This window comes from Dendrobates tinctorius, unplaced genomic scaffold, assembly GCF_039654945.1.
Source record: "Dendrobates tinctorius isolate UK_male_01 unplaced genomic scaffold, ASM3965494v1 ptg000065l, whole genome shotgun sequence".
In the NCBI taxonomy this organism is placed as follows: Eukaryota; Metazoa; Chordata; class Amphibia; order Anura; family Dendrobatidae; genus Dendrobates; species Dendrobates tinctorius.
Window position 1 is genome coordinate 13,427,592 of NW_027361733.1, and position 27,148 is coordinate 13,454,739.

Here is a 27,148-nt window from a genome sequence, read left to right on the forward strand (position 1 = left end):
GCAAAGGCATCAACATAGAGTTTACAGGAGAAAAAAACACGGTCCCTCCAGTCAAACATGGCGGAGGTTCCCTGATGTTTTGGGGTTGCTTTGCTGCCTCTGGCACTGGACTGCTTGACCGTGTGCATGGCATTATGAAGTCTGAAGACTACCAACAAATTTTGCAGCATAATGTAGGGCCCAGTGTGAGAAAGCTGCGTCTCCCTCAGAGGTCATGGGTCTTCCAGCAGGACACTGACCCAAAACACACTTCAAAAAGCACTAGAAAATGGTTTGAGAGAAAGCACTGGAGACTTCTAAGGTGGCCAGCAATGAGTCCAGACCTGAATCCCATAGAACACCTGTGGAGAGATCTAAAAATGGCAGTTTGGAGAAGGCACCCTTCAAATATCATGGTCGTGGAGCAGTTTGCCAAAGAAGCATGGTCTAAAATTCCAGCAGAGCATTGTAAGAAACTCATTGATGGTTACCGGAAGCGGTTGGTCGAAGTTATTTTGGCTAAAGGTTGTGCAACCAAGTATTTGGCTGAGGGTGCCAATACTTTTGTCTGCCCCATTTTTGGAGTTTTGTGTGAAATGATCAATGTTTTGCTTTTTGCTTCTCTTTTGTGTTTTTTCATTTAAGACAAATTAAATGAAGATAATAATACCAAAGAATTTGTGCTTGCAATCATTTTCAGGAAGAAACTGAGTATTATCAGACAGAATTGCAGGGGTGTCAATACTTTTGGTCACAACTGTACAAGAGAACCATGATTTTTATGTTTGATAATGTACCTTCATAGCATCGAAACCTCCACTGCTCAGCTGCAAGTAAAGACCTTAAAGGTGAAAGAATAATAACACAACCCATTCCTCATCTGACCTAAATCCTACTGAGAGATTTATGATGAAGAAATACGTTCACCTCACGGAACAGTGTTTGGGAGGCTGTGATTGGTGCGGCCCAAAAAGTTAATAGTCAACAGACAAAGAAACTGACAGGCTCCGTGGATGGATCTTATGCCTGTTATTGAAAGGAAGAGTGTCTATATTGGTCACTGATATTGTTTTTGAAATGTCAGAAATGTATTTTGCACACTGTGTGTTTATAGAGCTGTAATTATACTGTAAAAAAAAATAACAAAACGCAGAGAAGTACACAAATTGCATTTAAGTTGCATTGAAGCCTACAGCAAAAATGTCACGTGACTTGTGACCAGCGACAGAAAACACAACACATTTGGAAACATTTGCGACTCTGTATCACTGTAACTCACAAGTTGCAAAGTGACACTATACAAAATAATTACTTGCAATGTTGCTATGAGACACATGTAACGGAGCTCTGCTTATCACCAATCTGGAGCAGCCCTTTTTATTTAATAAAGGAATGGCAAACTTATGTTGGTGATTTTTCTAAATATCATGTTAAAAAATGCTTGGAAGGGTCCCTAATATTCCAAGGAAAGGCCACACTTTTAGCAAAAATTGGGTCTGAACCAGGTTGTGGGATCCTGGCATACATTATAGTGAACCCTCACCCAGCACTCCCAGTGAAAAAGAGATCTCACAAAATCTACCTCTTTGTTATTATCAAGAGCTGCCACTACTACTGAACAGTAACCGCTCTCCATTGGGCAACAGCTTATTAAAATACCCACCAGTGCTCAGTTAGGGCATAGAGCGACATCTTGCGAAATTTTGCTTTTTCACTTCGTGGGATCCCGCAACATAGAAGTTCTAATCTTCAAACTTTTGTTTGAAAGTCATGCTCTTTTTGGGGATGATAGGGACTCTTCTAAGGAGTTTTGTTTTGGTATTTAGAAAAAAATATTCAATCTGAGGCTGCTCATTCTTTTAAGAATGATTTTTGTCACAACCGCTTAAATTTTGGAGGTTTGCCAAGTTATGCACATGCTGAGGCTGCACCCATAATACACTGTGTGGACAAAGGTCTTAATCATTGAATTCAGGTTTTACATTCAGTCCGAGTAGAACTTCTGGCCCATGACCATGCAGTCTGCCTTTACTTACATTTATGACAGAATAGTTCTGGAGCGATGGAAGGGTATTCTGTGGAATTACAGATCACACAACTCTCTCTGGCATCTGATGGACGAGTCTAGGTTTGGTGAATGCCAGAAGAACATTACATAATTGACTGTGTTATGCCCAGTGTAAAGTTTGGTGAAGGATGGCAATGCTATTCTTCAGAGCTTGGCCTAGATAGTGAAGGTAACTTGATGCTTCAAGACATATTGGACAATTATACAGTTCCAACTTTGTGGGAACAGTTGGAGGGGGGGGGGGGGGGGGAAGACCCATTTGTATTTCATATGACTGTGCCCAGTGCACAAGGTCCATAAGAACATGGTTGGGGGAGTTTGGTGAGAAGTACCAAAAACGGCTGTTCACAGAGCCCAGACTTCAACCCAATCCAACACTTTTGGGATGAACTAAAACACAGAGTGTGATCCTGGCCCTCTTCTCCAGCAGTCTGACCTCACAAATGCTCTTCTGGATATAGGGGAAAAATTTAGAGTCACCCTTCAAAATCTTGTAGAAAGACTCCTCAGAAGAGTTGAAGCTGCCCAGGAAGGTTCGTTTCATGATAATCGGGCATATAAATAGGCTGCCGATCAGCTGATGAATGAGCAAAATGTTTGTTCATCGGTTGAAATGACTTTTATATTTGCATAAAAAGAAATAAAATAATCATCTCAACAGAACATCGGCCTGTGTAGGCGGTCTATTACGGTTCGTTCTGTGCGCTGCTGAAATGGAGTGAGCTGATCAGCAGCCTTTTAACACCACCAGTCGACTGGAGTGAACCTGGGCCTTAGAATGGGATTTCATAAAAGGTGTTGCGTCGGCTTCCTCCTACTTTTTACCATATAGATAGCGCATGTGCTAGGTCAGGACTGTGAGCAAACTAATGACTTTTAACTGATCTCATTTATTTATCCAAGTTAGGCTAGGTGAAGTGTTTGTTGGTGCAAAGGTATATGCTAGAAAAAAAATGTTCGGTATACACTTTTTCATTCCCTTAGGCCTTCATTCACAAGGTAGAGGCAAAAATGTGTCCCTTACTATTCACATAACAAGTATGTGCCTTGTAGAAAACCACATTCTTTTACAGCAGGTCATAATCTTTCTACACAGTGTACAGTATGTGTAATATATATATATATATATATATATATATAATTTGCAATGAGTCGCTGTGGTGAATGGAAAGCACATACATAGTACAAGCTTCTTTGGAAGAGATAATGTACCTATTGGGAAATCCTTTTGAAAAGGTTTATTTCCACTACATAAAGTGAGATCATAGTGGTCCAATATGCTATTGCTTTCCGATCAGTTGAGATCTGACTGCGGAACCTACAGTAAAATGAACCTTGAATTGACACAGACAGAAGAACAGTATATACGCACCATTCAACAGCTCATTATAACGCACAATTCCACCTGTTTTGGAGGTGGTAGTGGCCCCCTTACCTCTTGGGCTCCTGTGCAGCTGCCCAAGTTACAGCAATGGTATATCCGCCACTGCATTCAGTAAAGGGGATAGACCCCAGTAGTGCTCCCAGCTACCGGTTGTGAAGGGAACAGTTGCAGTGCTTGTGGCCAAGCCAAAGCTCTACGGATATGGATGAAAGTGATACTGTGAAGGTAAATGCTGGGAGTATTGCGCAGCCCTGCAACCCCTTTTGCATAAATAGCAGTGGGTGTCCTAACAAAGCAAAAAGTGATGAAAAATACCTCTGAAAACCCCTCTGCTCTGCAAATTTCTGATCGATCAATAACACCACAAACACTAAAATAAATGCAAATCACCGCAAACTATATTTACAAACCACAAAAAAATTCACATGGCAGAAAACATAACTTAAAAAATAAAATAATGGAAAATAAATAGAACGATCTGGAACAGAGTCATGAAATAAATACAATGTCAATATGAATAACAGGCATGTGAGGAACACAGTGGAGGGAGGGGGTCCCAAATATTAATACTGAGTGATCACGACTGATAAATACGGAAGGGGCAGAAGCCATGTAAACCTGCCCCCCTCTCCTCAGTGAATCGGCACGTGTCGCTATAGGGATGGAGAGAGATTCGACCTGTAGAAATGTACTTAAATATATCTCATTTTAAAAAGTCAAGGAAGAGCAATGGAGAGGTTACAGGAGGAATTATTTTTTTCTACCACGACGTTGATGTTAGTTCTGATCTTGGCTCAATTCGATGATATATAACAGTCTGTCCGAAATGAAGAAAGCGACATTGGGTATGTCCACACTTATCAGAAATGCTGCAATTTTCAGTGAAGAATGGGTACATTTTCTGCAACTTACAGGAGGATTCACAACGGGGTGTGTACCGACCCTTAAAAGTCCTGTATATTTAGCGACCAATTAAAGATGGGTAGGTAGCAAATGGCATCCATACGGCATTTGGAGTAGTGCAAGAAAGAAAAGTCACATAACCTTTCACAGTGTGTTCGTACATAGTGGGGAGAAGGAGTTCATTCCAGATCTTCAGCTTGCATTGATGTATAAAAAGGACATCTCAGTTCAGAGCATTGCAGTGTACCCCAACATACACCAGCCGTACATAACGGCGCAAACATCCAAGAATAGTCATTTCCACAGTATACCTGAGGCTTTAACAATTTGTGGGGAAGATCTTCCAGATACACATCCAGTGCAGACACATTTCCATTGCTAAATCATTAGCAGGTGTATAAAATCCATAGTTTTTTTTTTGTTTTTTGTTTTTTATAATAGTTGAAATAAAATTAAAAAAGAAAATACAAAGATATAAAAAAGTGACCATGTGAAACAAAACTGATGGGAATTCCATGGAAAACAAGTCTAGAACAAAGTCGGATTAAGGCAAGAATGTGCGTTGAGGAAGGGGCGATGCAGCACTTAGGGTATGTGCACACGTTGCAGATTTGGCTGCGGATTTTGCTGAATTCGCAGGTAAAATGACCTGCATTTTACCTGCGGATTTATTGCAGATTTCCTGCGGATTTTGCCTGCGTTTTTACACCTGCGGATTCCTATAATGGAAGAGGTGTAAAAACGCTGCGGATTCTGCACAAAGAATTGACATGCTGTGGGAAAATAAACCACAGCAAATCTGCGCAGAATTTTCTGCATCATGTGCACAGCGGATTTGGTACTGTACACCGCATGGAAAACTGCTGCAAATCCGCAGCTAATTCCGCAACGTGTGAACATACCCTTAGAGGTAACCTATGTACACAGGGGCTCAAGAGAAACAAAACCATCCGTCTGAGGTCTTCGCCATTAATTATGTGGCAAAAAAAACAGTACAGAGATGTGAAAAAAAAAAAAATTATAATAATCCCGGCCATTCACACACGGGAAAATAAAGAAGCCCTAATAATAAAAAAAATTAATTCCAAGGGCTTCTTAAGTAAATATCAGACTCTCGCTGTATTTGGTCCTTGAGGATAAATCAGTCAATGCCAAAAATATAAATCTGTATACAAAAGAACATTCCTGAAGTTTCAGCTACAGTATATTAAAAGGAGAGGAAAAAAAAAAAAAGTTATAGCGTCACTCGAAAATACATTCACAGTTTCTGTAGAGTTCACGGACACTTTTCAGACGATATGTAGCAGCTTGTGAGCATTTGGTGGATGCTTCAGGAACCTCCAGGGCTGAAACAAGAACAATTTTACACTTAGACAAAAACATAGGGTGGATATTTCATCAAAGTTAGACAAGGGCTACACCATGACATAAAAATGGCAATTTCACATGTTGTGACCCCACTGCTACAGTTAAAAACAAAAAAAAAGTCCACTAAATCTGTAGGCTATTTTGGTCAAAGGTCGCACACAGCAATACAAGTAGTAAAAGACTAACATGGCTGTTTCTTTACAGCCAATGGCAGCTCTAAGACATTCATGTGCCAAAAAGTCACAAACAAGTCAGATTAATGTATTTTGCGGTCAAATATTTACCCCATTATAAAATTGTAATTTTTTAATTACAGAAGAGTTATTAGGCCGGGGTCAGACTTGTGAGAAACTCGGACGAGTCTCACACATCAATATCCGGCTCTGCCGCCAGCACTCGGATCGGAACGTTCAGCTGCATGTATTTTTATGTAGCTTAACACTCCTCCGATCCAAGTGCCGGCAGCAGTTCTGGGTATTGACTTGCAAGACTCGTCCAAGTTTCTCACAAGTCTGATCCCGGCCTTACGCAAAGCCCCAATCTACTTCTATATCTCCCTTTACAACTCAGGGACCTTGTTCCTATTAAAGAGAAGTTTGCACTTACGAGTTGAAACTCTGTTAAGGTCTTTTCTCATTTGGTCCAACACCTCGCTTGGCTATCCGCCGATTTGCATTCGGTTTTCCTGCAGGTAAGGACATAGATATTACACAAAAATCCATTTGGTTTCAAGTATAAATCATTATCAATAATATAAACTGTCTATAGGATGGGTGATAACTTTCTGATTGTAGAACCCTTTGGACCCTGACTAAACCTAAAAAAGTAGCACAGAGATGTACTCTTTAATATCTGGCAGCCCTACAAAGAAAGGAGCGGCAATGAGATTCCTTTAGGCCACATTCACATGTTCAGTATTTTACATCAGTATTTGTAAGCCAAAAATCAGGATTAGGTGAAATATGCAGAAGTGGTGAAGTGTTTCTATTATACTTTTCTTTTGATTGTTCCTCTCCTGATTTTGGTTTACAAATACTAAATGGAACAATCTGTTTCTGGTTTTAGTGGCGGTCCCAATAGTAGGACCCCCAATGATCAGCAAGTTATCACCTATCCACAAAGATGGGAATACAACATTCATTTTAATAATATACACTAATTAATTTCATTATTATGTCTTCATTAAGTGAAATAATGGAGATATACCACAGTGAATACCTACATAATACTAGAACATTCTAAGACACTACAGGGCAGCAGAAGAATCTACGGCTGTGCCCATGAGTCCAAATGTAGGATTAATATGGGGTATAATATTACCTTCAGAAGACGAATCAGATCCCTGGTTGACTGGAGGACCCTGGTTGACTGGAGGATTGCTGACAGCGAGTGGTGCTCCAGCTGGTGTTGGTGGCTGCTCGTAAGGCTTAAAGAGGTTCCAAAGAGGATTTATCCCACATGGATACAGCACATTATTGGTCAGTTCTGATGGACCTGACTTGATAGAAGGCCTCTCCAGGTTTTGCATGTTGACATGACTAGGGTGAAGTCTCCTGAGTATGTCAGCATTGGTGTAATTGCTGCTAGAGGCAGGCAGTGACAAACCTTGTGCAATTCTCTTTGCGACGAGGCTGATTTCCCCCGGAGATCTGGTAAATGGGTTTCCACCAAACAATGATGGCATCATTTGAGAAGGGTGCTGGGAGCCATTCACGTTTCCACTGCTGGTCTGGGGGTTTGGTGGCCAGGGAAAACTCTTTTGTTCAGGTTGCGGCATCCTTTCTAATAAGTTGGAGATGCTCTGAAGATCGGCCTGCAGGTACCTATAGCTGCCAACCTGCTGGCCACTTTGAAATTTATTCTCTTGCCCAACGCTTTTACAGTCAGTTTCTGATTTAGTTACCTTGTTCGACTGTGCAGGCACCCGTTTGGGTTTCTCGTGGTTGGGGGTCTTTGTACTGGCCGATGCAGATGTTTTTATCCTAGCACCGTCCAGCGGCATAGGAGACACATCCTTCCCTTTTAAAGCTGAGGGACAACCGGTGCGCCTCATTTTTAGGACATGTCCTGGGTTTTTACTCCTGCTACCATTTATGTGAAGGAGATCAAGGTTTTGTTTGTGGGACAGTTTCTGGTGTAAGATCAACACCTCAGGGTATAAGGTCTTGTAAGTACAGTCCAGGCAGGTATGCACCGGGAATAAGGCACGGTTATAAAAAGTGGCAGGTGTGTTCTGTATTTTCACAGACAAGTCCAAAGGAACAGGTTCAAGATCCTCTCGTGTGTGAGGTGCAGAGACTGGACTTTCCTCAGAGATCTTCTTTTCATTTGAACACATTTCCGGGTCTAAGGTTTCCTCACAAGCTAGTGAAATCTCCCCCATATTACTGGGTGACCTTGGCTGCACTTCCTCTGGTTCTTTCTTGACGGTGTCAAACTGCTCCCATTTGGTTTGCTCCCAGAGTTGGTTTGCATTCACCAGTTTATTGCGCAAGGCCGACATCCTTCTGGGAGGTTTGGCAGACAGAATGTCCTCTTTGGTACCAGTGATGAGTTTCTTGGGCATCTTGCTTACTTGGACATTGGTCTGAGGAGGATCTGGGGACTTCTTATTTAATTGTAAACTCTTACTGATGCTTCTCACACGGGCATTAGATTCTCCAGGCTTAAATTTGTGATGTCTCTCCAAGTGATACCTCAGGGAAGTTTTCTGTGCAGCAGCATAATCACAAAAGTCACATTTGTACGGCTTTTCACCTGTCAAAGAATAAAATTGTTAGAAGGCAAACACTTGGCAAGTACAAATGACAAACATAAATCTTCAGCCAGCAAAAGACAAGCATTTATGAAGTGCTAGCATCTTACTTAGGGCAATCCTAAATTAACTGGTACTTTTGTGGCAAAAATTGGTTCTGAATTATTGGATTGCATACTGCAAACTATGCTACCATCAAACTGGAGAAAAACACATTATGCATGGTTTTTAATAGAAGAAATTTCTACTACTAAAAGTCAGCAACTGAAGCCGCTTTGTAGAAATAATAAGTGCTGATTGATAGCAGTCTGATGACTGGGACACCATTGATCACAAAAAGGGGGTCCCCTAATGTAGTGATGATGTGCTACTCCTCAGAGCCATCAATTCTTACACTTTGGCTGGTCCGAACTACAAAAGCAATTGTTACCATCCACCTTTCGTGTCTCCCCTTTTCCTCATAGATTGTAAGCTTGCAAGCAGGGCCCTCATTCCTCTTGGTATCTGTTATGATCTATGTGATTATTGGTATGCTGTAATGTCTATCATCTGTACAAGTCCCCTCTGAAATGTAAAGTGCTGCGGAATATGTCGGCAATATAGAAATAAAATTATTATTCATGCACTCATTGACCTAATTTCTTGTGATCAGTGGTTGTCTCCATTTTTGCACTCCAATAATCAGACACTAAGCACACGTCAACAGTAAACTTAAGGGTCTGATCACAAGAGCAAAGAGGAGTGGTAGAGCTCATGGTTGTCCACCAATCCTTTCACAATTTATGGGAGTGCCAAAGAGCTGAATAGCACACAGCTATTATTGACAAAACAGTGAGGCCGGGTGCACACTATCTGGAAGAGCGCTTTGAACGCCGTGCATTTTCAATGCTGCCGTCAATTGATTCTATTGGTGAAATTAACACGCTGTGGTCTGGAAAGACGCGCCGCATGTTAGATTCTGCAGGTGATCCACAGGTGTGTGTGTACGCATAGTGAACAAAGGATTTCTTGAAATCCACTACGCTGTAACAGCTGGCCGCTGCAGGTTTGACACTGCACAAGTATGCAGCGTCCAACCCACAGCAATTCCGGATGGTGTGCACATACGCTGAAGTGTGGTGGACTCATATGTTCACTAACACTCCACTCATGCAGTGGATTCTGGAACACCTATTTTCATGATCAATGCGCCTACAAGTTATCAGACACTCATCTTTCCTGTGGATAGGCGATAAGTTTTGAATATGGGGAAGCCACTTTACAAAGCCATTTACCTGTATGGGTCCTGAGATGAATGTTGAGGTAATAGTTTGAACGAAAGCTCTTTCCACAGAAACTGCATTCCCTAGAAGTCTGAAGGCCTTTGGTTTTCAGTATGGTTTGTCCATCGTCCATTTTCTCTTCTAATTTAGAAAAAAAAAACAAAAAAAAAAAAACAAAGACATAAGCGTATTAAAAGGGATTCCTAATTTTCACATGCCTCAAAAATAATAACAGAATAATAAAATAAAAATTATTGCCAGCCAATCCTAGAACAGAAGTACAGGAGCCAACAGAAAGATATAAAGTTAATACTAACAGGGGTGCAATGCTATTATTTGGCGATTCTGGTAAATATATATATATATATATATATATATAGCCTATGGATGAAGTATACCCACTCACACACTCTTTTTATTTAGTGGGCCACATATTAAGAAAAGAAAAAAAAAAAAAACCACCACTACTATAGTATATGAAGAATCCCATGAACTATAATGGCCATAGATAGCACTTGTACAAGAATCACAGGTGACTGAATGAGGCCTGATAATGCATTTTTGTTAAGTGCTTCAACAGGTATTACGTTTACCCACATGCACCACTAGGGGACGATCTAAGCATCTAAATGATTAACATGGAAAAGGTGACAAAGCAGAACGTGGATGCTTCATTGTTACGGAAATATCTGGGATTTCCTTCTTTAGTTTATAAAATCTAAATAAGACCTACACAGCTCACGTCCAGAGTGCATTAAGTATTTTGAGTGAGGAGTCATGTGAGAGACAGATGCCACAGTACTAGCATTGCATAGTTTCTTACCACTCATTAGGTCATCTCCTCCCACACCATTTGATTCAGACACTTCCTCCATCTTGGCAATCTCCCGGTCCTCCACACTGGCTGGAGTATCTGGAGAGCTTGTAGACAGCAATCCTTCAATGTGACCAATGGATGATGATTCAGAATCGCTCCTATCCTTTCTGTGGATACGAGAATGCACCACCGTCTGTTGGTAGGTCCTAAACACCTTCCCGCAGTCAGCGCAGTCCAGCCTTTTATCCTTCTCGCTTTTGACCTTCACTTCCTCTTGTCTTTTTGAGGTTTCAGGCTCTACCAGATCTTGTGAAGAAGATGCTTTAGCACAGTCCTCACTTTTGGCAGTGTCCAGATTACTGGGGGGAACAGACTGACTCATCTTTCCTTTATTGCAGTTATCAGTGATCTCATCCTTCTCAGAATCAGTTTCCATGTTGGCTTCAGCGGATGTCTCCTTCACACAACCAAAACTTATAGCCACTTTGCCTTTTGTTGCCAGCTGCCAAGCTTGGTAGGTGATGAAGGGGTCCAGTTCTTTGATCGATTTGTTGGATGACTCAGGCTTTTTGGCATTTGGCTTTAGATTTAGGAAATCCGCAAATTCTGCCTTCTGGACATTTTCTTGTTCTTTCTTGGTGGCAAACTCTGTACGACTCTCCATGTTCACTCCTTTACAGTGCATCTTATTATGCTCCAACAGGGATTTTTTATCATGGAAGTGGAAACCACACACCATGCAGATCTTATAGGATGAGGTGACATTTTTGACCACCTGATCTTGGACAACCTCGTTTATTGTAGTGGGAGTCTCCAGAACCGCTAGTTTATTTTTCCCTCCTGTTCGGGTGGAATGAGTGCGCTTATGATTTTTTAGAAACCATGGCTCTTTGAATCTCCTACTGCAAATATTGCATGAGAATAAGTAGGATTCTTTGTGCTTCTTCATGTGGGCTTTCAAGTCGGCTAAGTCAGTAAATGTCTCATCACACACCTTGCAGTTAAACACTTCACTGTCATCCTTTTTATCCTGCATTGTAGAACCCGTCACAATCTTTCTGCGCTTATCCTTGGGGCCAAGATACTCCTCGTCAACACAAAGGACAGTGGGTTCAATCAATGTTATTTTATGACAGGTCAGAATATGTGTTCCAAGTTCCTTGTGAGTCTTATAGGTCTCATTGCAAAACATACAATCAAAAGCCTCTTCTCCTTCGACTCGTATCAGAAAGCCCTCCTGGGAGAGGTGCCGCTTTTTAAATCGAATTGTACGGGCACTTTCCATATTGGAGCAGACAGCACTGGTGATGACTTCAGGACTGTCCGTAAATTCAGTCATAGACTGATTGGGCATTGTTGGTGCCAGTTTTAAAATGAAATATGGCAATTTTGCCCTTTTAGATCAATACAAAAGATATGGGCAACACATGGATCGAGAGGGACACAAGTGTCACTACTAAGGCACAAGTCAGAGATAGGTCATTCCTGGGCCACAAATGGATAAGAGAGAATGGTCCATAGTCAATAGAGACATTTCCAGCAAAGGCCAGGTGAAAAATCAATGAAAAAATAATCCATTAACAGCCAGACCTGTAAAGATAGAAATCAAAGAGGTTAGTACAGGAACCTCAGTTTGTCCAAAAACAAAAACAAATATTAAATATAAATATTTTTTTTGTGTGTTTTAACGCTGCTACCTTTTATTGGTATTTGTTGGGACACATATACAGATTTGTTAATGTAAAATCTACACACATGTATACCTACCTGTATATAACTTCTGAAACAGAAGTGTTCATATATGTATAGATCCATACATGAACACACTATAGATATATACAAACTTCTATTTCAGAAATGATCTGTCTGTATAAAATTTCTATTTTTTGTAATATATATATACATACACACATATCAGAAATTGTATATAGATAAATAATTTCTAAAACACAAGTGTGCGTGTTTTACAGAAAAAAAAATTATAAAATAAACATTTAAAAAAAAAATATTTTCGATAAATTTTCTGATATATGTGTGTAATCATACATATATATATATAATGGCCCACCCAGGTCTAACCTTATAAATGGCCCACCCTGTGTGTGAACAAGCTTGAGAAAGGTCCACATCTTGAGATATATATATAAATATATATCTCAAAAAGCAGTGCCAAAACAATAGGTGCAAAAATCCTTCCAGGTATGTACCGAACCTCATGCTATAGTCCAAAAAAATTGAAGTCAGCACTCCAATAGCAAAAATAAGTGTGATTTATTGGCCCATGTGTAACATTTCGGTCCAAAATGTGGACCTTTCTCAAGCTTGATCACACACAGGGTGGGCCATTTATAAGGTTAGACCCGGATATATATATATATATATATATATATATATATATTTTAGACATACACACTTTGTACCAGAAATTTTATAGACAGATAATTCCTAATACAGAAGTGTGTGTATATATATATATATACACACACACACACACACATACATGAACACTTCTGTTTCAAAAATTATTTATATATAAATAAAATATATAGTTTTTATAGATACATTAACAAAATCTGTATACTTGTCCCCACAGATATGCAAATACTCAATAAAAGGTAGCACAAGCACAAGGCAAGGGCTGGTGCACAAGAAGTAGCCACCATAACAACAATGTCCTTTTTCTGAAGATACTGTGTGAAGAGAATTTTCTTTGAAATGTCATGTTTGTTGCCACAGCTTCCATGGACCCCCTCTCCCCCTGCCAGAATTAACATATGCTTGGAGGCCTCTCCACTCCCCTCATAGGTTGCTGAATGAGACAATCTTTCCACCATTTCTATAGATACTATCAGTAGTAGCAGGCTGGAAGTATGTACGAACATAAATATTATATGTGCCATGCATTAGCTAGCTAAATATATTCTCAGACTATACCATAATGTCACATTATTGAGTTCTATCACATGTAAAAGCCAGAAGTGCGCACTTTCCCCAATTTCCTAATAAACACCAGGGCTACAATTGGGAAACACCAAAGAGAAACCACCCCACACACAGCTCACAGGAAAATGGCTTCCACCTCCAAGCTGCCACTAGCCAAGGCTCTACTCCAGCAAACTTTTCTTCCAGCTCAGGAGATAATGGAGTCCGATGTCAATGAAGGAGGTGTGAGGTGGTTTCCCTTTGTGAGTCACTAGATGGAAGGTAGAAGAACAGCAGAAAAAGGGAAGAAACAGAAACTAGTGCAAGCCACGTAGTAATGAGAGCCGAAATTACCAAAATGTATCAACCCCCGCTCCTTTCCCTTCCTCTCTCCGCACACTGCTGAGGGCAGAAGTGGCTCCAGGATTGGCAGACATATTGCAGAATAGTATGTGAAGGGACCGGGCTAATCAGTCACACTGACCCCAGTGGGGGCAGATCACTATTCTGCATGTGTGAAAGAAGAGCTGGAACAGCCAAATCCCCCCCCCACCAATTACTCACTTATTACTGGTCTCCTGGGTCAGCACCAACCCAGCTAAGAACTGCAACTCCCAGCAGCTCAGTGAGCGCAGAACTCCCCAATCCAAACCTGCCCAAATCAAGTGCTAATTACAGACGCCACTGAGGAGGAGGCTGCGCCGCTCGGGCTTCCTGTTGATCTCTTTCTTCCAGAGGACACTAGAAGAAGCCTTCACTTCCCAATGCCACCAACCTCCTCCATTGTGCTCTATACATACTGGGGAGGCAAAACTTTATCTGTTGGTCGCCTAATTACCGCCCCCACTGCGCCCTGATGGGGAGAAGCGCTATACACAGCGGTATAGCGAGCAGGCGGTATATGGCCGCCGCATACAAGTGGTGGGAGAAGTGCAGCCAGTGTGGATGCTGGGATTACCTGCTCGGTGCCGGCTACCTGCGGCAGCTGCGTCCTCCTCCTCCTCCTCCTGCTGTTCTTCTTCTCACATTGGGAGGCTGCTCGGTGTCTTCCTGGCTGTAGAGCTCTACTTGTACTTCTATGTCTCCACCCCCTCCTCATCATCATCTTCCTATTCTGTACCCCTTCCCTGCCAATCATGAAGGACCAGGTGTGTTGTGCATACTGTGTGTGCACCATGGGGGGCTACCTGCTGAAACTGGTAGAGAATTGCCACTATTTACATATGCATACTGTATATGTACAGATCGATCGATCATCTCTATATCGATCAATCGATCATCTTCTATTGGTGGGTAAAGCAAAAATAGCCCAATATGTGGAGTTGTTTTCTTTAAAAAAAACTTTTTTTTTTATAAAGATTTCTCTCTCCCAATATATTACACACAGCAATGTTTTATTATGGAGGGTTTTTTATTTTATTTTTATTTATTTTTTTTTGCTCAATCGTACATTTTTTCTATTTTTTTTTTCACTTTTTTTTTCTTTTAAATACAGGAAAAAAGTAATGGAAGCAGAACAGCTCCCAAGAACGCGAGGAAAATATTCGTGAAATTCATGTGGTTTTTTTTTTTTCCAAGAGCAAAAAAAAAAAAAAATGATGAAAGAAGAAGGTTCAGGCCAGAAATGTTGTAATTTTTTTTTTTTTTTTTTTAATGGCGGACGTGATTTCATCATGAACACTCGTTCCCACCAAAGCTTTTAAAGGCGTTGCAGAACTGCAGTTTTGGCGTTTTTTTCCCCCCTCCGTAAACTGATAATGGGAGCAATGCAGGAGGCTGGAGGGATATTAATAAGGGAGGAATGCTACATTGGAAAAATGCAATCATTCTTATTATTCAGATGACTGTTGGAGAGGAAATCTTCATACTGATCGGTTACACAATGCTTTACATGTGCTACATCCTGTACCTCGTTTTTGATCAATTATCTGATATCTAAAATGCTAATCTATCCCCAAGTGTGACTAACCCCTCTCTGACCCACAGCTAATAATCCTATTCCCAATTGTAGTGACATTCCTTTCATTCAGCATTGGATAAACCAACACTAGAAATGGTATTTTGCAAAACCAGAAGTGAGAAACCTCAGTCCCAGGTTTAAGAATTTATCTACATGTGTGAAATGACCTAAAGGAGCTTAAGCCATAAATAAATAATATCACTTCTAAGGAGGAGACATTGTCTGTCTTCTATAATCAACTCTGTGTAGACCACGTGCCACTAGCTGCAGACCCCCAAGAGACCTTGCGCTGTTAATAATAATAATAATAATCTTTATTTATATAGCGCCAACATATTCCGCAGCGCTTTACAGTTGAACAGTTTCAAACACAGCAGTCATAGGTAATAACGTTAACAATACAATAATTAAAGCGAAATAAGACAACCCTGCTCGTGGGAGCTTACAATCTACAATGAGGTGGGGGCGATACAAAGCACAGGTTTGTATTTACAATGATGTATTTACAATGATGGTCCAGCCGTCTTCAGGGGGTGGGGGATAGATGGAGATAGTGAATGGGCTACACACACACAAGCATAAAATGACTTTGAATACTGAATGAATCATAGAATCATAGAATTGTAGAGTTGGAAGGGACCTCCTGGGCCATCTGGTCCAACCCCTGCTCAAAGCAGGATTCGCTAAATCATCCCAGTCAGATGTCTTTCCAGCCTCTGTTTGAAGACTTCCATTGAAGGAGAACTCACCACTTCTCGTGGCAGCCTTTTCCACTCATTGATCACTCTAACTGTCAAAAAGTTTTTTCTAATATCTAATCTGTGTCTCCTCCCATTCAGTTTCATCCCATTGCTTCTAGTCTTTCCTTGTGCAAATGAGAATAAAGTTGATCCTTCTACAATGTGACAGCCCTTTAGATATTTGTAGACAGCTATTAAGTCTCCTCTCAGTCTTCTCTTTTGCAAACTAAACATTCCCGAATCCTGCAACCTTTCCTCATAAGACAGGGTTTGCAGACCAGTCACCATTCTGGTCGCTCTTTTCTGAACTTGCTCCAGTTTGTTGATGTCTTTTTTAAAATGTGGTGCCCAAAACTGGACACAATATTCCAGATGAGGTCTGACCAAAGAGGAGTAGAGGGAAATAATGACTTCATGTGATCTAGACTGTATGCTTCTGTTAATACATCCTAGAATGTGATAGGCCGCTCTGAACAAATGTGTTTTGAGCGAGCGCCTAAAACTATGCAAATTGTGGATGGTCCTAATATCTTGGGGTAGAGCATTCCAGAGGATTGGCACAGCACGGGAGAAGTCTTGGAGTCGGGAGTGGGAGGTACGGATTAGGGCAGAGGTTAGTCGAAAGTCATTTGCAGAGCGCAGTGGTCGGTTAGGCCGATAGACAGAAATGAGGGAGGAGATGTAAGGGGGTGCCGCACTGTGGATAGCTTTGTGGGTGAGAACAAGTTCTTTGAATTGTATCCTGTAATGAATGGACAGCCAGTGTAACGACTGGCGAAGAGCGGACACGTCCGAGAAACGATTAGCCAGATGGACAACCCTGGCTGCTGCATTAAGGATGGGCTGGAGAGGGGAGAGTCAAGTGAGGGGGAGGCCAATTAATAGAGCGTTACAGTAGTCCAGGCGGGAGTGGATCAGGGTGACAGTGAGGGTTTTTGTTGTTTCCATGGTGAGAAAAGGGCGGATTCTAGAGATGTTCTTTAGGTGTATGTGGCACGAGCGGGCAAGAGATTGTATATGGGAGGTGAAGGAGAGATCGGAGTCAAACATAACACCCAGACAGCGCGCCTGCTGTCGGGGTGTTATTATGGTGCCACCCACGGAGAGGGAAATGTCAGATTTAGGGAGGTTAGTAGATGGCGGGAGCAGAAGAAGTTCAGTTTTGGAGAGGTTGAGTTTCAGATAGAGAGCAGACATGATGTTGGAGACTGCAGACAGACAGTCAGTGGCGTTCTGTAATACAGCGGGGGTAAGGTCAGGGGATGATGTGTATAGTTGTGTGTCATCAGCAAAAAGATGGTACTGAAAGCCAAATCTGCGTAGAGAGCGAAGAGAAGGGGGCCAAGGACTGAGCCCTGAGGTACCCCGACAGTGAGAGGAAGAGGAGATGAAGTAAAGCCAGAGATCAGAACAATGAAGGAGCGGTCAGAAAGATAGGAGGAGAACCAGGAGAGAGCAGTGTCCTTAATGCCTAGTGACTGGAGCCTAGAGAGTAGGAGAGGGTGGTCAACAGTGTCAAAAGCTGCAGAAAGGTAGAGAAGAATGAGCAGAGAGTGGTCACCGTTACGTTTTGCTGTCAGAAGGTCATTGGTCACTTTGATGAGTGCAGTTTCTGTTGAATGTAGGGGGCGGTAACCGGACTGTGAAGGGTCTAGGAGGGAGTGAGTGGAGAGCTAATGGGTAAGGCGGGAGTATATCAGGCGCTCCAAGAGTTTAGAGATGATGGGGAGATTGGAGACTGGTCTGTAGTTGTTTGTGCAGGATGGGTCGTGGGTGGGTTTCTTTAGTAATGGAGTAATGATAGTGTTTGAAGGAGGAGGGGAAAATGCCAGAGGAGAGGGAGAGATTAAAGATTGTAGTTAGGTGAGTTGTGACGACTAGAGAGAGAGAATGGAGGAGATGTGAGGGAATGGGGTCGGTTGTGCATGTAGTCGGACGAGAAGAGGAGAGGAGCCTGGAGACTTCTTCTGTGATGGGATCGAATGTGGAGAGTGAGCCAGGGGAAATGCAGGGAGGGATGGGAGTCACTGAACTTGGTGATTTGGAGCGGATTTCCTGGTGGATATTGTCTATTTTCTCTATAAAGTGGGAGGCCAGGTCATCAGCACAAATGTCTGTGATAGGGGCTTGAGCTTTTGGCCTGAGGAGGGAGTGAAAGGTGTCAAAAAGTTTCTTGGGGTTGTTGGATAGTGAGGAGATCAGGGTGGTGAAGTAGGTCTGTTTGGCGAGGTGAAGGGCAGAGATATTTGTCCTTAACATAAATTTAAAGTGTATGAAGTCTTCTGGTGTGCGTGTTTTCCTCCATAAGCATTCAGCACACCTAGAGCATCGCTGGAGAAATCGGGTTTGTGATGTGAGCCAGGGCTGTTTCTCTCTGTGTTTGGAGGTTCTGAGGGTGAGGGGAGCTATTTTGTCAAGGGTGCTTCTAAGAGTGTCATTGAAGTGATGTACAGCCAGATCAGGACAGGACAAAGAAGAGATTGGGTACAATAATGAGTGTAGGGAGTCTGAAAGTGTATGAGGGTTAATGGCTTGTAGATTTCTGACAGAATGGTAGGTAGGAGGGTGCTGGGGTGAGAAAGGACTTGTGAGTGTAAAGGAGAGAATGTTGTGGTCAGAGAGGGGAAGCGGTGAGATATCTAGGTAGGAGATTGAGCAGAGCCGGGCGAAAACCAGGTCCAGGTTGTTACCGTCTTTGTGTGTTTCAGAGGTTGAGAGCTGTGAGAGGCCTAGAGATGCGGTTAGTGATAGAAGCTGGGATGCAGATGTGGAAGTGGGGCTGTTAATGGGGATGTTGAAGTCTCCCACCCAGGATAAGGGTTGGTAGTTCTGAGGACATGAAGTGCGGCAGCCAGGTAGAGAAATGGTCCAGGAAGTGGATGGGTGAGCTTGGGGGCCGGTATATGACCGCTACTCTTGCTCAGACAGCCCCCATTGTCTCCTTGTGAAGCTGATTATATTAGTCTGGTATCAGTCTGGATCATTGTTGTACATCACACACTGCCCACTGTCTGCTTAATTTTATCATCATTATTGCTGCCTGCCACTAATGGAGCAGTGGACTATCTAATTATGTGTATTAGGTGTTCAGCTGGGTCCAGGGGGGGTATATTTGACTGACTGGGGGGGTCTTAAAATTTATATATGCCTACAAGATAGTTTGGGTTAGGAGACCAGTAGTAAGTCGTGCCATTGAGGTGCACAATATGGACCATGAAATACGGCCACCTGAACGTGGCTTTTCCGTGGACATTCTAGCAGCAGAGAGAGAGAGAATGGATGGGATATGTTGAATTTGTTCTATCTTTTGTTCTCAGGGGAGATAAGCCAAAGCCACAAGATGTCTGCCTTCTTGCCATTCAAAATACATGTACCCTCGGATGAACTGAGCTTGCAGTGGTTACGGGGTCTTAAAATAAGAAGAATTTAGGCCACAGACACATATTATAATGATAAAACAACCTAGGATTTCAACTTGGCCCATAGTTTGTTTCTTGGACATGAGTGTAGCTACAGGGGGTGCAGAAGTAGCAGTCACACCCAAGCCTTGGTGCCTGAGGGGGGGTCTGGAATTCTCTCTGCTACATAACAAAACACCAGTACTATAAATGGTACACAGCAGGTGAGGACCCTGTGCTAGATTTTACATTACATTGGGGCCTAGGGGTTTCAAGTTTAACCCCTGAATATAAGCAGTACCAGAGGTGTCTGACGGCAACTTGGCCCTCTCTCCATGGCATTAAGCATGTTGCTGGTCATAGGGTATCATGTATAGAAGTAATACCACTCCTCTATGAAATATGTAACACATGTGATAAAAACATACCATGACATATACAGTACATGGTTTGTGCAGTGCTAGTATATTTATACACATGCACATACTAATAATAATATGCATTTATGGTGGAGTGCTGTATGCTAAATTTATGTACACTTAATAAAGATATATATATATATATTAATTATACATCAATTTAGCACACAGCACTCCACTGTAAATGCATAAATAAATAAATATATATACATATAGATATATCCATCTATGAATAGATAGATAGATAGATAGATAGATAGATAGATAGATAGATAGATAGATAGATAGATAGATAGATAGATAGATAAGTGTGCTACTGTGCTCTGTGCACTAAATCCACCAAATTCTGGTGGAAGCATCTTGATCTACTTGCTCCTAGAGACACTGCTCCTCCTTGTGATACAAAGAAGAACAAAGGATTTACTCCATACCCAGAACAAACAACCATTCAGCTCCAATAATGAGCCGAACGAGTCCAACAACTTTTCAGCTTGAAGAAGGCTCATTGGAGCCGAAACGTCATTTACCATATTTGTTAATTATTCTAATTTACTGGGATAATGACTTTTGGGTATTCATTGGTTGTAAGCCATAATCATTAACATTAACAGAAATAAACACGTGAAATAGATCACTCTGTTTGTAATGACTCTATATAATATATGAGTTTCACTTTTTATATCGAAGAACTGAAATAACTTCACTTTTTGATGATGTTCTAATTTTGTGAGAAGCACCTGTGTGTGTGTGTGTGTATATATACACACACACACACACACACACACACACGGTGGGCCATTTATATGGATACACCTGAGTGGGCCATTTATAAAGCGCGATCCAAAATGGCCAACTTCAAAATGGCCACCATGGTCACCACCCATCTTGAAAAGTTTTCCCCCTCCCATATACTAATGTGCCACAAACAGGAAGTTGATATCACCAACCATTCCCATTTTATTTAGGTGTATCCATATACATGGCCCACCCAGGTGTATCCATATAAATGGCCCACCCTGTATATATACACTCATATATTTGCGCACATATATGTATACATATATATACAAATATCCCCATGATGTGTATGTCTGTGATATATATATATATATATATATATATATATATATATATATGTGTGTGTGTGTGTCTTGCCAACATCTAGATTCGGTATGTCAAATTTTCGATGACAGATTTATTTTTTTCTCAACAAGATAAGGAGTTACCTGGAAGAGGTTCTCTCATAGAGAACACAGGAGCATTCGGGAGGGCAAGCACCTTTGTATAAGGAGGAGTCAGGAAAGATTGCTGCCAGCCAAACCATTAGTTGCAGGAAGATTGGAGGGCACTTGGTCAAAGTGTCGAGGTGCAGGTGGAATGGGGCCTTAGACCCCACGAAGAAAGCTAGAGAGATTCACAGCTCACTCTGTTTTTTGGTGATGTAAGTTTCTTTATTTTGTGCAAACAAACAAAATTAATTGTGACTTTGAAGTATGCAACAAAGTAAGGACGTTTCGACCCCACTGGGGACTTTATCACAATGTCGTTCGGTACTTGAAATGGAAGGGATGTATTTGAACGGGAAAAGTTGCAGTTGTTGCTGTGTTGTCTTAGTTTCCTTGGTGCTCCTGCGCCTATGCTTGCTGGTGTGGTCCAAATCGTTAAGTCATCAGTAGGGAATCGGGATGAGCGGACCCATGGAAGTTTGGATTTTTGTACCAGACCAGAACTTTAGTCCAAAGTTTGGTTTGGGTACCATTACTGTATCCTCCCCAGAACTCAAAACATTTTCCGGAACTCAAAACATTACCTGAGACTCCAAACATTGCCTGAGACTCCGAACACTGCAATTGAGCAGAGACCCTTTTTACGAGTCAAGAAGAACAATCTCTCCCGATCATGGGCCTGTTTAAACATGGTGCTGGAAGGAGCAAAATGGTAATATCTTGAGTGATTGGTTTATGCTGGCCAAAAAATTGTTGTCAGCAGCACAATGACGGAAACATCTGCTGTATGGGGGGACAGAAAGATCACCTTAATAATTTTGTGACGGCAAGCAATAATCAACTTGTTTAAAATAGGTGTTAATAACAGGAGAAACAAAAGAGCATGCAAGTCAATTTTATATATAAAAAATACAAAAGTTTTTTTATTAGGTTACAACAATCCAAGACAAATAATAAAGAAGTGCTCAATAAGTGTGGACAATATGTCCCATGGAACAACCCCTCACATTCCCCTAGATGGAAAACCCAATAAGCAACACACATGGGAAAAATATCTAAATCAAGATGCCATATCAGCATCTAAGGGGTAAATCGCTGCAACAGCGGTCACAGAATAGGAAACAAGAACTGCCTACTAGCAATAGTGGTAAAAATGTGCCCAATGCTAGTTAAATACTGAAGCTGGAGACAGATACCCATAGAGCGACTTACCCGGGAGGGGAAGGAGAGGAAGTTCAGCAGTGAGGCCTCTGACGCGCGTTTCGTGACGTCCCCTGCCGCTTTATCAAGGAGGAAAGTAGTTATAAGAGTCCCAGTAGGGCCTTCAAATAGCCCTTGACCCCGGTCACATGACCAGCGTCCACCAATAATAATGGCACTTGCGGCGCATGCGCCATGGTGTCTGCAGGTCCAACACTGTAGCACGGTGTCACACACACTGCGCATGCGCCGGGGGACCCAGAGCAGAGCGCAGCATGCTGAAAGACGCCGGCCAGAGCATGGAGCCACACAATGTGGCGATGCGCACAGCCATAAATAAACAGTGGATCATGGGAACAGATGTATATAACCTAAAATCAGAAATCTATGAGGGGCCAAAATGGTATATAGATTAACCCAGTGTCACAGTGCTATACTGCATACAACATAGGTAAAGGCCACCGCACTCTTACACATAGAATGACTTTGATTAGGGAACGTGATAGGCTGCTCTGAACAAATGTGCACCTGAAACCATGCAAATTGTGGATAGTCCTAATTTCTTGGGGTAGAGCATTCCAGAGGATTGGCGCAGCATGGGAGAAGTCGGGAGTGGGAGGTACGGATTACTGTACTGTCACACTTAGCGATGTACCAGCGATCCCGACCACCGATATGACACGGTCAGGATCGCTGGTACATCGCTAAGTGGTCGTTAGTGAGCTGCCACACAGGCAGATCTCACCAGCGACATCGCTGGGGACAGGGGTCGCTACTTACCTGTCACACTAGGCGATCCTGCGTCCTCCCGCCCGGCTCCACGCTCGTCTCTCCACAGGAAGCGCCGCAGGAAGCTGATGACGAGAAACAGTCCTGGACGTTCTCGCGCGATCAGCGATAACCAGCGGGGGAGCGGTCGGTGGTAAGTAACACACACAGCGATATCGCTAGCAATATCGCTATAACGTCACAAGTTATAGCGATATCGCTTAGTGTGACAGGCCCTTTAGTGCAGAGGGTAGTTGAAAGTCGTTTGCATAGCGCAGCGGTCGGTTAGGCCGATAGACAGAGATGAGGGAGGAGATGTAGGGGGGTGCTGCACTGTGGAGAGCTTTGTGGGTGAGATCAAGTACTTTGAATTGGATCCTATAATGAATGGGCAGCCAATGTAAGGGACTGGCGAAGAGTGGACATGTCCGAGTACCGATTAGCCAGATAGATGACCCTGGCTGCTGCATTAAGTATGGACTGGAGAGGGGCTAGTCGAGTAACGGGGAGGCCAATTAATAGAGTGTTGCAGTAATCCAGGCGGGAGTGGATCAATGCTACAGTGAGGGTTTTTGTTGTTTTCATGGTGAGAAAAGGGCAGATTTTAGAGATGTTCTTTAGGTGTAAGCGGCAAGAGTGGGTAAGAGATTGTATATGGGATGTGAAGGAGAGATTGGTGTCAAACACAACACTCAGACAGCGTGCCTGCTGCCGGGGTGTTATTGTGGTGCCACCCACGGAGAGGGAAATGGCAGATTTAAGGAGGTTAGTAGACGGTGGGAGCAGAAGAAGTTCACCTTTAGAGTGTGTGCACACATTGTGGATTCTGCTGCGGATCCACAGTGGATTTGGTCCTGCGGGGTGTACAGTACCATTAAAACAATGGAAAATGAAAACCACAGAGCACACGGTGCAGATTTTTCCACGCGGATTTGCTGCGGTTTCAACACCTCAGCATGTCAATTCTTTGTGCGGATTCCGCAGCGGTTTAGCACCTGCTCCATGACAGGTGTCAAACCACAGGGGAAAACTGCAGGCTAAACCGCAGAAAATCTGCAGATAAACCGCAGGTCTTTTGACCTGCGGATTTAACTGCGGATTTAGACAAATCCGCGCGAAAAATTCCGCAGCAGAATCCGCAACGTGTGCACACACCCTAAGGGTATGTTTATTATTGGAGGGGATTTTATGAAATCCCATCTCCACTATGCATGCAAACGCAGGCGACAGACCTGCGTAAGGCCTCTTTCACTCTTCAGTTTTTTGTGTCAGTTAAAATCCGCCAAAAAGGCGGAGAAGCAGATCCGTTCCTAACTGATGTGAACGGATGCCACAGGATCCGTTTTTTGATGGATCCGCAAAACGAGGAAATTTAAAGGAACCGTTGGCCGGGAAAGAGAGAGAGAGAGAATGAGAGAGAGAGAGAGAATTTTTATTTTGGTCCGGCACCCAGACAGAATTTTGGGTTAAATCAGTGTCTGGAGGATCCGCCGCCCAAAAAAACGTTGCAAGCTCCGTTTGGAAATCTTTGAGGATGTTGACGGACACCAACATTGTGGTGGATCCTCACAAAAACGGATGCAACGGATGGCAATCCGTCAAGATCCGCCAATAATGAAAGTCAATGGGGAAAAAAACGGATCCGCAAAGAAAAATGGCGGATCCGTTTTTTTTCAAAATTGGCGGATCTTGACTGATTGTCAAAAACGGAAGTGTGAGGCCTAACCGGACATGCGGCGTGTCTTTATAGACTGCTGCATGTCTATTTATCTTGCGGAGACGCTCTGTCTCTGCAAGATAAATAACAGTCTATGAATAGGATCCGGTGATTCCGCATGTGTTCAATGAACACATGCGGTATCACCGCACGTACAACGGGGCGGCGCTTTGGTCGGAGCGGGGTATCCGCTGCGTCCAAAGCGCAGGGATTCCGGATCGTGGACACATACCCTTACATGCATATTCTTATATTTCCCTTTATGAACCCATTACAGAATTGTGTGATCCGTCATCAGCATCTGTGAATTTTCCCTCAGCTATACGGCAGTCACATGGCATAATTTCTGCTCTCTCTATGCTGCTATATGCGTCCATCTTTAGTCTCACACCTATAGTAAATTACATAATGGCTGATACTTATCAGTAATAGCACCTCAAGCTGTGTATCTAATAGGAAAATCCCTTTAATTTGATCTAATAATACAGCACCAGTTTCCAGAAAAAAAATAAGTGCATGATGGCAGCATAATCTGTGGTAGCTGTTTTTTTTATTTGTGTGTCTTTCTATCCTTATTATCTTTATATTAATTTCTATGGTAGTCCATAATTTAGCGCACGATGATGGACTATAGGAAATTTACTCTAATGTCTATCTCTGTACTAATAGGTCACCTTGACAAGGGGCGATAATGGAGTAAATAAGGCATGATAATAGCGCGAGTTGCAAGACACATTGTTCACTTTCTGTATTTATTTAGCTATGACAGGAGCAGAACTATACACAGTCCAATACCCAAAAGGGAACAAAATGGCTGCCGCTCTCCATGGTCAAACTGAGGATAACTAGATAAAGCCAGTCATAGAAGTCGTCTAATTTTTTGTTTTTATTTAGATGATACTCGGGTTATAAAATAACCATATATTATAATATTCCAGCTAAAAATAAAAGCCAAAATGGGCTTGCAAACAGAATAAAGATATTCTGACAGAAAAACAAAATAAATACATATATTGGCACTTTTGTGAGGAGAAATTATCTCATTTTATGGCCGGAGTCACACTAGACAGAAATACAGACGAGTGCTATGCGAGAAAAAAAATCGCATAGCACTCGGACCAATGTAACTCTATGGGGCAGCTCCCATCATTCGTTTTTTTCTCACCCGTATTATACGTGCGAGAGAAATCGCAGCATGCCGCGATTTCCACCGTATCTCGGCCGAGACTCGCCAAAGCAAGTCTCTGGGGGCAAGAAAAATACGGATTACACACGGATCATGCGTGTGACTTGCGAGAAATAGAGAAATACGCACCAGGGCCATTCCATGGTAACTTACGTTACATTCACAAGCCAAAAACTGAGTTAATAATGGCTACAGACTGTTCTTTGAAGGCAGGCACAAAAATGAGTGAATGTATATTGTACATTACACTATTCTCAATAGATTTCAACAATACAAATTAAATGCAAAATACAGTGTTATTACTTGGCAACTTACGTTACACAAAAAGGAAAGGCAATTGTAAATATCATGAGACTGACAAATTTTCTGTTCTGGTGAACACGGGAGAAGCACTATTTTTATTGTATTAAAACACTATAGTCCAAGCAACCTTAACAAATTTATTTTAACCTCTCAAGTTAAATGCAACAGTTTTTATTACAAGAAATGTAGCTAACTAACGTTACAACACAATATAGTAACTTGCGTGAGAAAACAAAGAATGTGTTCAACTTTGTCAGTGTTCATATTTGAGAAGGCAATTCAATGGTGTGAACTACATATGTAGACTAAAATTTTTTATTATTATTATTTATTTATATAGCTCCATTAATTCCATGGTGCTGTACATGAGAAGGGGTTACATACAAAGTTATAGATATCGTTAACAGTAAACAAGTTTCCACAACAAATGATAGACTGGTACAGAGGGGAGAGGACCCTGTCCTTGCAGACTTACATTCTATTATAAAAATGAAATCAATGAATGGTAGAGTTGGAAGGGACCTCCTGGGCCATCTGGTCCAACCCCCTGCTCAAAGCAGGACTGACTAAATCATCCCAGACAGATGCCTGTCCAGCCTCTGTTTGAAGACTTCTATTGAAGGAGAACTCACCACCTTTCGTGGCAGCCTGTTCCACTCATTGATCACTCTAACTGTCAAAAAGTTTTTTCTAATATCTAATCTGTGTCTCCTCCCATTCAGTTTCATCCCATTGCTTCTAGTCTTTCCTTGTGCAAATGAGAATAAAGATGA

The 27,148-nt window shown here is 42.1% G+C and overlaps 1 protein-coding gene across 4 annotated transcripts in view; it reads right to left on the bottom strand.

The window, feature by feature from the left end:
* Positions 1–3,807: 3,807 nt before the first annotated feature.
* Positions 3,808–27,148, bottom strand: part of ZNF217 (zinc finger protein 217) — a 118,561-nt gene continuing 95,220 nt past the window's right edge. Inside the window, exons 1-6 of one of the 4 annotated variants that reach the window (XM_073580623.1) lie at positions 14,417–14,555; positions 10,543–12,126; positions 9,732–9,860; positions 7,023–8,459; positions 6,309–6,387; positions 3,808–5,680 (exon numbers count right to left, since the gene is read on the bottom strand). In XM_073580623.1, the coding sequence (XP_073436724.1) occupies positions 6,323–6,387; positions 7,023–8,459; positions 9,732–9,860; positions 10,543–11,890 (2,979 nt within the window). In that variant the 5' untranslated portion in view covers positions 11,891–12,126; positions 14,417–14,555 and the 3' untranslated portion in view covers positions 3,808–5,680; positions 6,309–6,322. Of the gene's footprint in view, positions 5,681–6,308; positions 6,388–7,022; positions 8,460–9,731; positions 9,861–10,542; positions 12,127–13,812; positions 13,983–14,022; positions 14,175–14,416; positions 14,556–27,148 lie in introns of those variants that run through there. The other 3 variants (XM_073580624.1, XM_073580625.1, XM_073580626.1) reach the window with 3 other exon arrangements.